At 46.5% G+C, this 13,820-nt stretch overlaps 1 protein-coding gene across 2 annotated transcripts in view; it reads right to left on the reverse strand.

The window, feature by feature from the left end:
• LOC105295367 (RNA-binding protein Musashi homolog 2) overlaps positions 1-13,820 on the reverse strand; it is a 69,455-nt gene that overhangs the window by 28,939 nt on the left and 26,696 nt on the right. Inside the window, exon 6 of one of the 2 annotated variants that reach the window (XM_023533511.1) lies at positions 7,915-7,983. The exons of the other annotated variant lie outside the window; for it this stretch is intronic. Within the exon in view, the coding sequence (XP_023389279.1) occupies positions 7,939-7,983 (45 nt within the window). The 3' untranslated portion in view covers positions 7,915-7,938. Of the gene's footprint in view, positions 1-7,914; positions 7,984-13,820 lie in introns of those variants that run through there. 2 annotated transcript variants of the gene reach the window in all.

Below are 13,820 nucleotides of genomic sequence, written 5' to 3' on the forward strand. Positions count from 1 at the left end.
AGCTGCGTTCTCCAAACACGATACACAGAACCTAAGAAACGTGTCTCGAGCTAACAGATGCTCCCCAAATTCCCACAATAAATGAAAAATATGTCTAACTCTGCCACAAGGCAAGACAACAGCAATAAAGAAGTGATGTCCAACCTCATTAGTGATCAGGGACATGCAAATTAAAACCATAACAAGGTACCACAAGAGTGGCAAAAATTCAAAAGTCTGATAGCACCAACTGCTGCTGAGAATACGGAGCAACGAGAACTCCGGCATACTACTAGCGGTACAACTGCAACAGGAGAGAGATATTCACAACACAACTTCTACACTGCGACTCAGCAATTCCACTCCCGGATGTACATTCTGATGAACTCTCACATATATGCGCCGGGAGATAAGCACAAGTATATGCACAGCGATGCAGAGCGGACAAAGAACAAATAAAAAAACCCAAATGTCCATTAAAAGGAGAAGAGACCCATTTCTATGGTGAAGGCCATACAGCACTAGGGGCAAATGCAACGCGGTATCCTAGGTTGGCTCCTGGAACCGAGAAAGGACAGCAGTGGGAAAACTGGTAAAATCCAAAACAAATCTGTAGTTGAGTTAATAGAAGTGAACCCATGCGCATTTCTTAGTTGGACGTGTATATCGTGGTTCTATAAGATAATAACATCAGAGGAGGCGATGGCTGAAGGGTAGAGGGGAACTCTTAAACTCTCTTTCCATTTCTTCTGTCATTCTAAAATTACTTCAAAATAAATCTTTCAAAAAAGGTATATTTGAGGTTCTCCTTTCGGTTTGGTTGAGATTATACATGACCTACGTGCATTTAAAATTATCTACCTATAGGGAGGGCAAATGATTCCTTATAGGGCTACATGCAACAGGGATGAATGCTGTAGACATCAAGCTTGATGAAACAAAGTATTCTTGTAAGGGTGAAAAGCAGACAAATCCACACAGGGTGGGTGGCCGGGCTTAAAACTGAGAAGAAACACACAGGGGTGTGGAAGGAACTATGGTAATATTCTACTTCTAAGCCATGTGGTGAACATACATATACGGGTATTCATTTTGTTGTTCATTCTTCACACGTGCTTTTCACATGTTTTTGTATCTTTGCAATATTTTATTCATGGAGGGTGGGAATAAACTAAACTCAAGGTAAGTGTCTCTCCTCTCGGGGCAACCACTTTTCCTCTGGGACCTCTCATTCTCTCTAAAGGAATTTACTTGTTAAGTGCTCCCAGTACCTGCTACCACCCTTTTCCCTTGAGTCAAGTCAAAATTCTACCGAGGACACGCAAAACCAACAGGGAAATGAATATTCATCCCTCAAAGTAAGCTCTGCTGTAGAAAAATCTCTGCATCCACAGCATACTTTGACTGGGGTTGGAACAGTGCAGATAGTGCTTAGGGGTGTTTTTCCTAACAGGGAAGATCTCCACTCCTGGCCATGCCTCTTCCAGAGAAGAAATGGGAGCTTCCTGAGACTTACTAGGACACAACGGTCCAAGACAGACTGTCTCCAACCCCATGAGCACATTGTCTTACAGGCAACACTCAGCTTCCTTCTACAAGCTTCTCTCATGGAACATTACTAGTGGAAATGGGTTCCTTCACCAAGAACTCTTCACAGGGCTCACCGTCCCCTACTCCAGTAACGCCAACAAATTCCTAGTCCTTCTCTGCTCAATTCACCCTTCGATCTAGCAAAATTTTCTCTGTATCACTATTTTCCCTTCTGCTCCAGGAAGTCCCAGAAGTTACTGGTAGCCAGATGTTGTCCTGCCCCTGCTCACACTGGTCCCCTTTCCCACCTTACCCCCTACGCCCTACCCTCCACCCATCTGGTTTAATGGATTCACACACCCCCTTAGACTCCCTCCCCTACCTCAAGCCATCTTCCTGAAGTCCCAAGAATCAACCCCTACACTGCCATCTCTGCTTCCACCAAGCCAGGAGGTCTGGGACTCAGTTTCTACTGTTCCCTCTCCCAACTCACTCTCCTACCACATGTGTCAGCTCCATCTCCTGAAAGTCTAATGCTCTATCTGTGCAAGGAAGCTGACCCTAGGTACTGAGCAGGTAACGACGCTCCCAGCAAAAACAAAGCTGTATTGTAAACCAGCCCTGCATCCACTTGTGTTCTGAATCATGACTTGATTTAATATAATAATGCTAATAATAATAATAATAATAATACAGACATACATACATACATACATACCTACTGCATGTTTACAACGCACCTTGCAATGTGCTGGTCAACATGGGAGTATACAAAAAAAGATAGACACAGTCCCCATATGCACAGCCATACAAAGGGATTTTGTTAACTGAAAAAAAGCAGACTGAGAAGTGATATGCATAATATGATGTTCTATTTGTAAATCGTAATACATATTTGTAGTACACACAGACAAAATATGAAAGAATATATTCAGACTTCTTAACAATGATAATGGCAGGGTAGGTGGTCCTTTGGAGAACTTTTATTTGGGATGCTATAAATTCGCTAAAGTTTAATTTTATTATGACCATGCATTGTTGCACAATGGGATAATTTTTTAAGTAAATTCTAAAAAAAAAAAAAGCAAGACAAAATTCCAACTCTCAGGAAGCTTCCAATCTGGCTGCTAGAGTAAAAGTTAACACACATGGATTGAGTGAACAAGACAGCATAAAAAATCCAATTACCGGCTCCTTCCATGACAAGGACAGGATGTCACAAGATGCCAGTTATCCATCTCAGGCAATGCATTCCAATGGAATCAGAAGGAGAGATACGCTGGCCACTAGTTTTTGGAAGGGCACATGCAGAGAGGGATCCGCTATGGCGCTGGGTGGAGAAGAGGATGAATGGCATGAAAGGGGACAGAAGCCAGGAGTGAAGGGCTCGCTGGCTACTCCCAAGCCTTAGTTTCCCCAGTTTCCAAAGCAGTAACGGAATAATTTTCCCTCCTTAGAGGTAGATCACTTCGAACTCACATAAATCAAATATAATCTCAACCAAACCAAAAGAGGAATACCTCAAATATACTACCTTTTTTTGAAAGACTTGTTTTGAAATAATTTTAGAAGGACAGAAGAAATGCAAACACAGTTTAAGAGTTCCCCTCTACCCTTCAGCCATAGCCTCCTCTGACGTTATTATCTTACATAACCATAATATACTTATCAAACTAAGATACGAACATTGGTTCAATGCTATTGACAAAAAACTACAGGTTTTGGGGGGGGGTGGTTTCATCAGCTTTTCCACTGCTGTCCTTTGTTCCGGGAGCCAATCTAAGATACCACATTGCATTTAATATAACTAGTTCTTAAACAAACAAACATTTTATGATTATTTATTCTTTCTTGGTAAATAAATGTCCTGGCACTCAGGGCAAAGACTTAGTGCTTCTCACCATCAAAGAAAGCAAGCTTTGACACAATCTGCCAGCCTCTAAAAGGAACAGAATTTGATCTACAGTGAGATAAAAACCTAGACAATGACCAAACCTCTTAACCCTCCATAAGCAGCCACAACCCTGGCTTCTCTCCACAGCAACTAACTGGTATTTAAAAGTAATTTATGTTAATTGCAATCGGGCATATATGAACATTAAAAAGCAAGCAGGTTTCAAACAAAAAAGGCTCAAGAGGAGCCTAACAAAAAATTAATTTGGTAAAAGACCTATTTCTTATTCCAACTTGTTTTTAAATATATGTTCTGAGTCACACACCATTAACCATCTCAATTTATTAATAATCTCGGGGCAACCAACTATCTCAGATCATGCAAAGACGAAATCTTGCATAAAAAAAGAAAATGAAATATCTACACACAAACATTAAGCAGGTAGCCAGCTGTGATGACCAGAGAGGATTATTATTATTTTTTTACCAGAATTTGTGGTAGGCCAAAAAAGAGGAAGTTTACATGAACCGGTAACTCAAACTTCTCACAGAAAATTTTTGTCCTCTCAGCTTGAGATTATCTTAGAATCCGCCAGTTCAAAGAAACTTCTTTGGAATTTTGTCCTCTCTCCATTAACAAAAGTTCATGATGGGAGGAGAGAAGGCCCCCCATGTACTCAAAGACCCTTCTTTTAGCTGAGGAAATGACGGTGCTGTTTTGGCATTTTAAAGCAAGAACAAATACTTTAGCTATAAAATCCACTTTGTAGATTGACTCAGCAAGACAGCTGCTTATACAGAAACCCTTTCCTCTCTCCCTCCAAGCCCCTCAGTGATTCATATCAGTAATAAAACACTGGCTAGAACAAAGAAAAATAGAGTTTGAAAAAGAAAGGCACCAACAGCACATCCCACCATTTTAATACCAACTTAGCCCATTTCTTTCAATGACGCTTCTCAACCTACCTCACTTGTAAAAGAAAAAGAAAAAACCTCTCCCCAAAACGGACCAACTTTTTGTTGCAGAGCCAGAAATTAGGTTCTTATTTGTGTAAAACGTTCAGTGGGTGTGACACAATTCATCTTTGATATGCCCTAGGCTTTGAAGTTTGCTCTCCTTTTAGCCGGGAACCTGGATGACTCACCAGCACCCTTCTCTCCCCTCCTCTCTGACTGCGGGCCCTCTTACTAAACAGGCAGGGCAGCAGAACCCCAGATTAACTTCCCTGAGTGATGGAGGCTTGAGGAGGGAAGGAGGCACAGAAAGACACAGGGCAGTCCGTCATGCAAACAAACCCTCCCCCAGCCCCAGGGCCCTGAAGGGCGAGCACTTTCCCCCACCTCAGTTCTCTCCCCGTTCACTCTTCAAGGCCAAAGTCAAACCTCACTTCCTCTGTGAAGCCAACAATGACTAACCCCCCTCCACGGTCCTGTAACACCTTGAGCATCCTTCACCTATTGATTTAGCACCTACACCTGTTAATTACCTGCCTTCCCACACTGCACACTCAAGGGCAAAGGAGGCCCTTCCCTCATCTCTATAACCCTCGTGCATGCCCTGCACCCAGCCCAGAGCAGGGAATCAACAAATGTTTGTTCAGTGAATGAACACAACGCAACTACCCCCAGAAACCACATTACTAAATGCTAATTACCACTAGTTGCATGAATAATGAATGAAGAAATGAACGAACAAATGTCTCCTTGTTAGCCAAGTCCTTCGGGAGTACAAAGAAGGGATCCACTGACTTGTGGCTGTGGTAGTAGGATGGTTCGAAGACCAGACAACTCGTCGTGAAGGGTGTGTGAGAAGCAGGGAAGAAGGGCCACACCCGCCCCGCAGCTGGTAGTGCCCTGAGATTTTACCAATCAAGTTCATTTCTTTACCTTCCCCACGGCAGGAAGCCCCTGGAGCTGGTCTTTGTGTGGCACACTCGGGAATATCAGCAGGATGGCCAAGCAGCCCAAGGACAAACTCACGTCCACCTTCTCCCACAAAGCCCACCCCAACAGGGTCATGCACACCTTGACTCACTCATCTACCACAGCCCTCGCCAGTAAAACTCGAAGCCAGATGCTTAAACAGCACGAGGGTTGCTGTACCAGAGCAAACAGTCGGGCAAAATTTATGACAAAGAAGATGCCGGATCTCTTCCCATGTGCTGGAATAAAACAGTCACACGAATATTCAGTTTGGTGCTGGTAGGAGCTCGATGTTCTCAACTCTAGGATTCACTCTACCTGTGGAAAACAAGCCAGGCTCAGGAAGCCTTCACTAGGACATCTACAAGGCCCCATCTACCCCCAATTCCACAGACAGGCAAACACTCGAGAGTGACACAGGGGCTTTTTTTTCAGTCTCCCTGAACAATCCTCAGAAAAAGTAAACATGCATTGCCTATCCGCCTATGACATCTAACATCCTGTATTCCTTTTAAAAAATTATAATAGAAGCACTGATTATATAGTCAAAGGACGTGCTATATATCCAGGAAAAAATAATGATCAGATATTTGAAGCTTTTCTAATTCTGTAAATAATCAAATAAGGACAAGGTACAGCTGGGCACTGTCCCAGCTCTGGGAGGAGCCAGAGGCAAAAGGAAGGGCTCCACCCCAATGGTCCAGGAGCTCCCATGGCCTCAGCCCAATAGCCCCTGGGTCCAGGAGCTGGAATGTGCCCTGCACATACCCCTCAGTGGTTCCACACTCAAAGCCTGAAGCAGCACATTTCATGTTAAGGTCCTTTCAACAATAGAGCCCTGGGTCACTCCTGCCCAGCCTCACCTGTGGCTCTGGCGCCCAGGAGTACCTCTCAATACCGCTGCCTAAGTAGACACTTTTTGGGGGGGTAACCTTGTGCAGCATAAGCAGTACATTGTTCAAACGTCCTCTGTTTTACAATAGAAGCTCTCTACCAAGAAAGCAAAATTTTACTTTTTGGTTCGCAAGATCAGTTCATTATGTAAAAGGATCTTATTCTGAAACCCCTGGTACCGGGAATAATTCTCTCTCCTTGACTTAGCTTGTTTCAGAAGTCAAGTTTTTGTACGAGTTTTCTTAAAGCAAGGCCCATCTATGAGAGAGGGTCCATTTCTCAGCGTGTGTGGGTACATTTGTAAGTCTTTCAGCTTCCTAAACTGACACCACCCCCTCGACCCCCACCCAAAAAAACCGAAGCCCCTAAGGCAATCACAGAGAGTCTGTAGGAACTCTTCCATGCCTCCTGGCCCTACAAGGGCTCCTCCCCCTCCCAACATTCTTTGGGGGATAACCCACTGGCTCCCAAGGGAACCTTACAGCCACCTCTCCAGGACCTCAGCATGCCTCCGGGACCCCAGAAATGGGAGATCTTCAGAGTGAGGAACCCCTCCTCACCTGTTTCTAACAAGTACCCCAGGGGGGCTCTTGTAGCAGTACTGGCTCACGCTTACGCTCTCTCCTGGTAACCTCTCTCTACCCTACACCCTTAAAAATCACCAGGTCTAAGGCCTAGGGGAGATTTCGGCTTCACTCCTATCTTTTCATACCCATTCAGCCCTTGCTCTCTTCCAGGCTCTATTCTCTTAGCTAGCTGGTCTCCCTCAATCCAAGACTCATAATACTGCCAAGCATTTTCTTTCTAAATATGAATTTGATTCCAGGATTCCAGAATAAATTTAGGTACAGGCTCTATATCTTGGTTTGAAATGCAAAATCTGTCCTGCTCTTGCCCCCAAACCACCTCTCCGGTGTCCTCTCCCATCCAAACCCTGACCCCACCCACCAGTCACCTTTAAGATGGCTCTGTCCTGCACTCACAGCCCCCGACCCAGTCTCCACATATGCACCGTCTCTGTGAATTCGTCTCATCCCCTATTCTCTCATCTCTGTCTCCATCACAGCTTTCCCCACCGTCTCTCTGCCATCGAGCACTTACATGCTGGCCTTGCCCGCTGGCCCTTTTGAGGATGGGGGCTATTTTGCTTTTTTATTCCCAGCCTTGTCTCCCCATCGGCAGCACAGTGCCCGGTCCGTGTCGAAGGACCTGTCAATAAATTTACTCCATGAACCAGCCCTCTGTTGCCTGGCCGTTATTAGCACAGGACGCTCGCTAATGAGGCCAGGTCATGAGTTCCATACTCCTCTGCTCCCTTTCTCCTCACTCAGAAAAAGCCCGTTCAACAGGCAGCCACCTGACTGCTGGTCACAGAGGGGTGAGGCCAGAGTGCGCAGGCAGCTCCACACAGCCCGGTCCTGGAGCAGGGAAAACAATTCCAGTGCGAGCCCTGCTGAGAACGGGTCAGGTGTGTCATCTCCGCACATAAGAAAAAGCAGCGGAGTCGATCCATCTTTCAACATCCCCTAATGGTACTAAGCAGCATGTTTAGCTGTTATTTCAATAAGCCTTATTAAGACCCAATTTTCTTGGGTCTTCTTTCAGATTCTGCAGCATTAAAAGCCTCGCTGCTTAATTACATTAGGAGCACCTGTATATATTATGTGCAATAAATCAACTTTAATTTACCACCACACAAGGCTATTCATCTTCTCCAGGTTATTTATTGCTCAGTATTATTGGTGCTGAATTGTATCCTCTCCGCTGTAAGAAAGAACAGTTGGGGTAAGAAAAGCCGAAACGCTCCAGGATGCTGATCACACATGTACACAGCAAAAAGGAAAGAAAAAGAAACATATAAGCAAATCTTGGCAATCTGCTCCTTGCTATTTTCCTAAAACACTCCCCAAACATTTTGATGTTTGCTTTTACACGCATGCACACACACATACCAGTTACCCACTGAAACAACACAACCTGCAAAACAGGCCCACAGCTCTCGCCTGCAAAGTGAGAACCGGGTGTGGGACGCTGGCTAAGCCAGGAACAGGGACGCTCTGCAGGCCGAAGCACACGATTCTTCCGTCATCCCAGCCCACGGACGGCACAGGCAGAACCTGACACACAGACGGAGGTGAGCGACTTGCAGCCATCCACACCCACCAAGCCCACCCAGGGCCCGAACCAGGCAATCCAGAGTGGGCAGAACTGTTTTCAGATAATCTGAGGTAGAGAAGGATGTCGTGATGGCATGAGGACCCTTATTCCTTGAGAATCTGATAAATGTTGCCATTGTAGAATCAGAAAGTTCTCTGTGGACCCAGCACTACCTGGGGCATTAAACACAGATTCCTGGGCCCCGTGGCTGAGACCCCAATTCCAACCCATCTGGGAAAGGGCATGCGATTTTTCTGCACAGTAAAGTGTGAGAACCACTGTCATAAAACCTCAGGAGCAAGGTTAACCATCCATTCCAGAATAACGTAACTACTAATAATATACCAAGAGTGACTTCCTTACTCCTTGCCAGGCCCTAGGCTCAGCTCTTGCATTAATTCCAGAAAACCACTCCCAAGTAAGAATTAGAACTCTCATCCTCATTTAAAGATGAGGAAACTGAGGCACAGATAGATTAAATACCTTGCCCAGAGTCCCACTGTTAAACCTGGCCAGGGATTCTGGTTCCTGTGTCTGTGTTCTCAACCACTATGCTATACGGCCTCTGCAAGCCCAGACTCCTCAAACCCGCTCCAACTGGTGTCTTTTGTTCTAAATAAATGGGAGGTAAAAGTCACAGAGACATCACGGGCCCCACTTCCAGCCCATAAAGCCATCCGGTTCCCCCAAGTTCAAGATCTTAAAGTTATTGCTTGGCAACTTGCTGGCAACACCCAGGCCTTGTCTCTGAGCTTCCCAGCAATCAAGTTAGCCAGTTTCTCACTCACTCACTTACTGAGAGCTAGCAAACAGGATTGCGATCCACTGTGCAGACAGGCTGCCTTGCTCCAGGCATGGAGGCCAAACCATTGAAAACTAAACCAACATCGCTAAGTATTTCCCCACCCTCCTCCTCACCAAGGGAGCTGTGATGGATTTTATGGCACACAACTGACTTTTTTATAAGCACAGCAGCAACATCCAACTTCCATTTGATAATTTGCCTTTAATCAGAGCCTAGGAAAAGCCCTGGCCAACCAGTCTCACCAGACGGCCCCTGCAAGGCTAGTCCTACAGACTGTAGAGAAGGGATAAAAGGGAGGAAGGGGACAGTGGAGTCCTGGGAAGAAACGGCGTTTTCAAATGAATTCTTTTCAAATAAAAGTCCATTTCGTGCGTGAGCCTGTTCCTCTGAGTGACCAATTCGCGTGTGCAGAGGATGTGAGAGCAGATCAAACTCATGAGCTTGTAACCGAGTGCCGAGGCCTGAAACGGGAGACTGCCGAGGGCCCCTGAGCACAAAGTCACTCCTCAAAAAGAAGCTCCACGCTGTGAAAAGCTCCACAGAGAGGCTAGCCTGGGGAAACATCCTTCTCCCTGCCTTTTCACTGGACCACAGAGAGGGTTGTCAGGGGCCACAACCAGTACAAGTGACTTCTCTGGATGCCTTCCTGATCTTGGATCCCACGAACAGTTCACTGTCCAGGTTCCCACCCACACAGAGCAGAGCCTCGGAGCACATACAAACCTGTCCCCATCTTCCTGTACAGAAGCCACCCGTGCGGGCTAGACCAGTGGTTCTCAACCAGGGGCGACAGTGCCCCCAGGAGACCTCTGACAATGTCTGTTGTCACAACTGGGGAAGGGGTGCCACTGGCATCTAGTGGTAGAGGTCAGGGTGCTGTTAAAGCCTCTTACGATATGGACAATGCACTGCCCCCGCACCTCCATTTCCCCATCCCCACCCCCCACTCCAACAACAATAAATTATCCAGCCCAAAACGTCAACAGTGCCAAGGCAGAGAAACCCTGGGCTAAAGCACTGAAAGTAATTAACATTCATACTCACAATCTTCCCACGGCCTGCACTCCTCCCACCACCCCACTAAATCAAGCAAGAATGAGAAACCTAACCGAAGTCACCTATGATCTGGAAGCTGAAGTCCAGCGTCAGCTGCAAGCCGAGGGTCTGCACTGATCAGAGCAAACTCCCCTCAGTCTCTGGTGCCAGGCACTCTCGGACTGAGTCCAAGGGAAAGGAGGACGACCCACGAGAAGCCGGGACCACGTCCAATCGACAGAGAGGTTAACCCTCGATTTGGCAAACCCCTAGAGGATATGAAGCGGGTAGATTTTATAGAGAAGAGACGAGGGCACAACTAACTTTCCAGAGCCTGTAAGCCTAAACAGCACACTGTGGCTCCCTGATCCAAATCAACAAAATTAACAGACTGGTGTAAGGCCAGGTGACCACACGACCTCCTCTGCGTCCCAACAAAAGCAGCTGGATCCAGGCTGGCTGAACAATCGGGGCTGAGTAAGCACCTACTAAATGCCAAGTATTATGCCAAGTGCTCTACAGAAAGGGTATGTGTTCCCACAGTCACCAGGCAAGTCTTATTACCCTTATTTTACAGATGACACACAGGACTTAGACAGGTTATGTAACTCGGCCAAGTCACAAAGCCAGGATTCAACCCCAGAACTGTCTCTAAGAACCAGCCCTATCTACCATACCACATAGCCTATCTTCTCCCATTCGTCCCACTACAGAGGGATGGGAAAAACCCCAAATCCAATCCTGGCTTCTCCTGCCCCTCCTGGTACCCCCCTGAGTCATCGCCTTGAGCCAGCTCTTCCACACTGGCCCCACTGCTGTTTTCAGAAGGGGCGCCGTCTGAGCTATAGGGTCCCTTAAGGAAGGATGCTGGCCCAGCACAATCCTCATACTCCTTTCACACAAGGCACTGTCAGCGGGTGTTCTCTGACCTGCTACAAGGCAGGGTGAGCTCAGGACTCTGGGTCCACTTACAACCTGCTGAAACCTATACCCTGCCTGTAGGCAGGGCCTGCGGATAGAACCCACTGACCGCTTATAACTTACAAAAGTGGGGCTAAGAGCTCGGGTTGGCCGTGTGCAACTGTGAAAGTTTAAACGAGACAGGGAAAGGGCTTTCCCATGCCCCAGTTACCAGAAGAAAAGCCGAGAAGCGCCACACTAAAGCCGTGGTGCCCACCTGCGTTTGGACGCGCAAAGCAAAGCCGGACATCAAAAACAAAACACAAACCAACAACTAAAGACTAGAAGTGTGCGGCCAGCCGAGTCCTGGGAGAATCAACACTCGAGACCCTGGGTCTGGGGACATGTTAGGACAGAGCCGTACACACAGGTGGTCCTCCATCTGAAAACTGTCCCCAGCGCGCTCTCCTGTCCTCGCCACATCCCTTCCCTAAGGCTGGCCTAGAAGGATCTGTGGAAGGGATGGCAGGCCAACAAACCGGTTACATGGGACCAAACTCAGGCACAGCGGGGTCTCCAAACTCACTTGCCTAAGACACGCAGCATGGCCCCGTGGGGCTGGGTGTTCACCAAGGGTCACAGAATCGTGCTTCCTTTTCTCTGGGCTGCCCTAATTTCCCACACTAACATTGCAAAGAGGCATTCTTAGGCTCCTCATGAGGCCCTCGGGAAGGGTCTTATGAAGAAGATTTAGCCAAAAAGAAAAGAAAAGAGCTTTTGGAGACCACTTATTTACAGAGTACTACAGAGACCATGAATATGGAGGGAATACGGTTGCTTTTTTTTTCTTTTTCCCAATTCCCAACGCCAAGAGAAATGTTGCTTCAAAATCTCTGCTCTGTTTCTCCCTCAGCAGCCCCCCTCTTGGCCTCCGCTTTGTTCCCGGGGCATTACATTCTAACCTGTAGGACCCTGCACTTCAGAATAAACCTAACCCCACCTTGGAATTTTAATGAGAGGCTACTGGTGTCTCCTCCCAATGCTGCCTGCGCTCTACTAGAACACACCTTTCCTCATTCTGTCCGTTCACTAAAAAAAGAGGGGCAGGTTTACTGGGAGGTCATTTTGCCTTAGGAAAGGAACAAATTAAGTTGAGGCCACATGCTCGGCTGGGGAATACACTCTCGATCAGACAAGCGACCTTGGGAAAGGTCACTGGCAACCCCGTGTTTATGGAGCCCGGATACCAGTGGCATGGTCACCTCTGGGAAGCACAACTAGCAACGGTGGCATGCCAAACTCTTTTATAGGGTACCTCGTAAACACTCCAGAAATCAGTCCAATTCCTTGCAGAATAGCGGAAAACAAAAGTGCTCTCAGCAGGAGGGGGAAGCCAGGACTCAATTATGAGCAATTAGTGAATCAATGATTCTCAAAGACACTGATTTAGGCCAGCAGTTATTACCGACCGACCCTCGAGGAAAACGCAAGGGCACACAGCTTTAAGGAGAGGGAGGAAAAAAAATCACTAGCAACCACCTTCAGAGTTTTCTCCCACACACATTTAAAATCTGTGCTCAATCTGAAAAAAAAAAAAAAAAATTTTTTTAATCTATTCGTAAATCGTTCCCTTAATGCCAAAAAAGAACAAATGAAACTACAGCCACCAGTTCTGTTGGCCCACATGAAATTACTCTCAAAATCCAGGAAACGGGACAAAGAGTTGGTATCAGTCAAAAGAAAAGAGGGAAAAAAAGGAAAGAAAGGGGAGAGGGAGGGGAAGCTAGCGGGCTAACACGAACAGCATGACCCTTTCCTTGCCCTCATCAGGAAGGCAGGGAAAGAAAACAGATTCCATCCCCGCTCCCACTGCATCCACGGAGGATGAAAGAGTATTGATTCGAGTGACAAAAAGTATCCTTCAGTATTTTTTTCTTACTATAACCCCTCATCCATCCAAACACCTGTTCAGGAAAGCAGAACGACATGACACAAAGTGCTAGGAGCCTTGCTAACTGATGGGCAATGAGCAAAGAAAACATTTCTAAAAATATAATGATGCTTGCTGGGAAAATAGGGTTCTATTTACACAGAAATTCTCAGGAATACCTCTTTGGGGAGATGTTCCTGTAACTGTTTTTAAACGTTCAGTTCTATACCACAGAAATCAAAACAACTACAGAGAACACAAGCTTCCCAGGCGCAACTGTAAGTGCCCAGGCCTTCCACAAAGGACTTCTATTGAAGGTAGCTAACAACACACAGCTATGCATACTTTCCCTCACCCGGTCCTGAAAAGTGTCCTACTCATTCCCACCCCCAATCTTTTTTATTTTTTCCCCCTGATTTTCAAGTACCAGAAGCAGCACTGAGATAAGAGAGAATGTGGGTCGACGTGAAAATGTCGAAATGCAAACTGGCCCCCCAACACAGCCTTGCCTGTGTCCATCGCAAACTTCTTTATTTGTTCATTAGTTGCTTTTCGCCCATTTGCCAATCTATTTACTCTAAGAAGTTGGAAGAAGAGAGCAAAAGAAAACAAAAACAAAGGCTTTCTTCCTAGGAGGCGAAAAAAACAGTGTCCTTGAACTCAAGCAACTCTCCCTCCCTGGTTACTTGCCTCCCCTGAAAGTCTGTTGCTCCCTAACCTTGAAAATAGAGTATGTTCAAGGCCCTCCAGCAACCCTCTGTGCTTGGCTCCAAC

Source organism: Pteropus vampyrus, unplaced genomic scaffold (genome assembly GCF_000151845.1).
Source record: "Pteropus vampyrus isolate Shadow unplaced genomic scaffold, Pvam_2.0 Scaffold104, whole genome shotgun sequence".
NCBI classification, from domain to species: domain Eukaryota; kingdom Metazoa; phylum Chordata; class Mammalia; order Chiroptera; family Pteropodidae; genus Pteropus; species Pteropus vampyrus.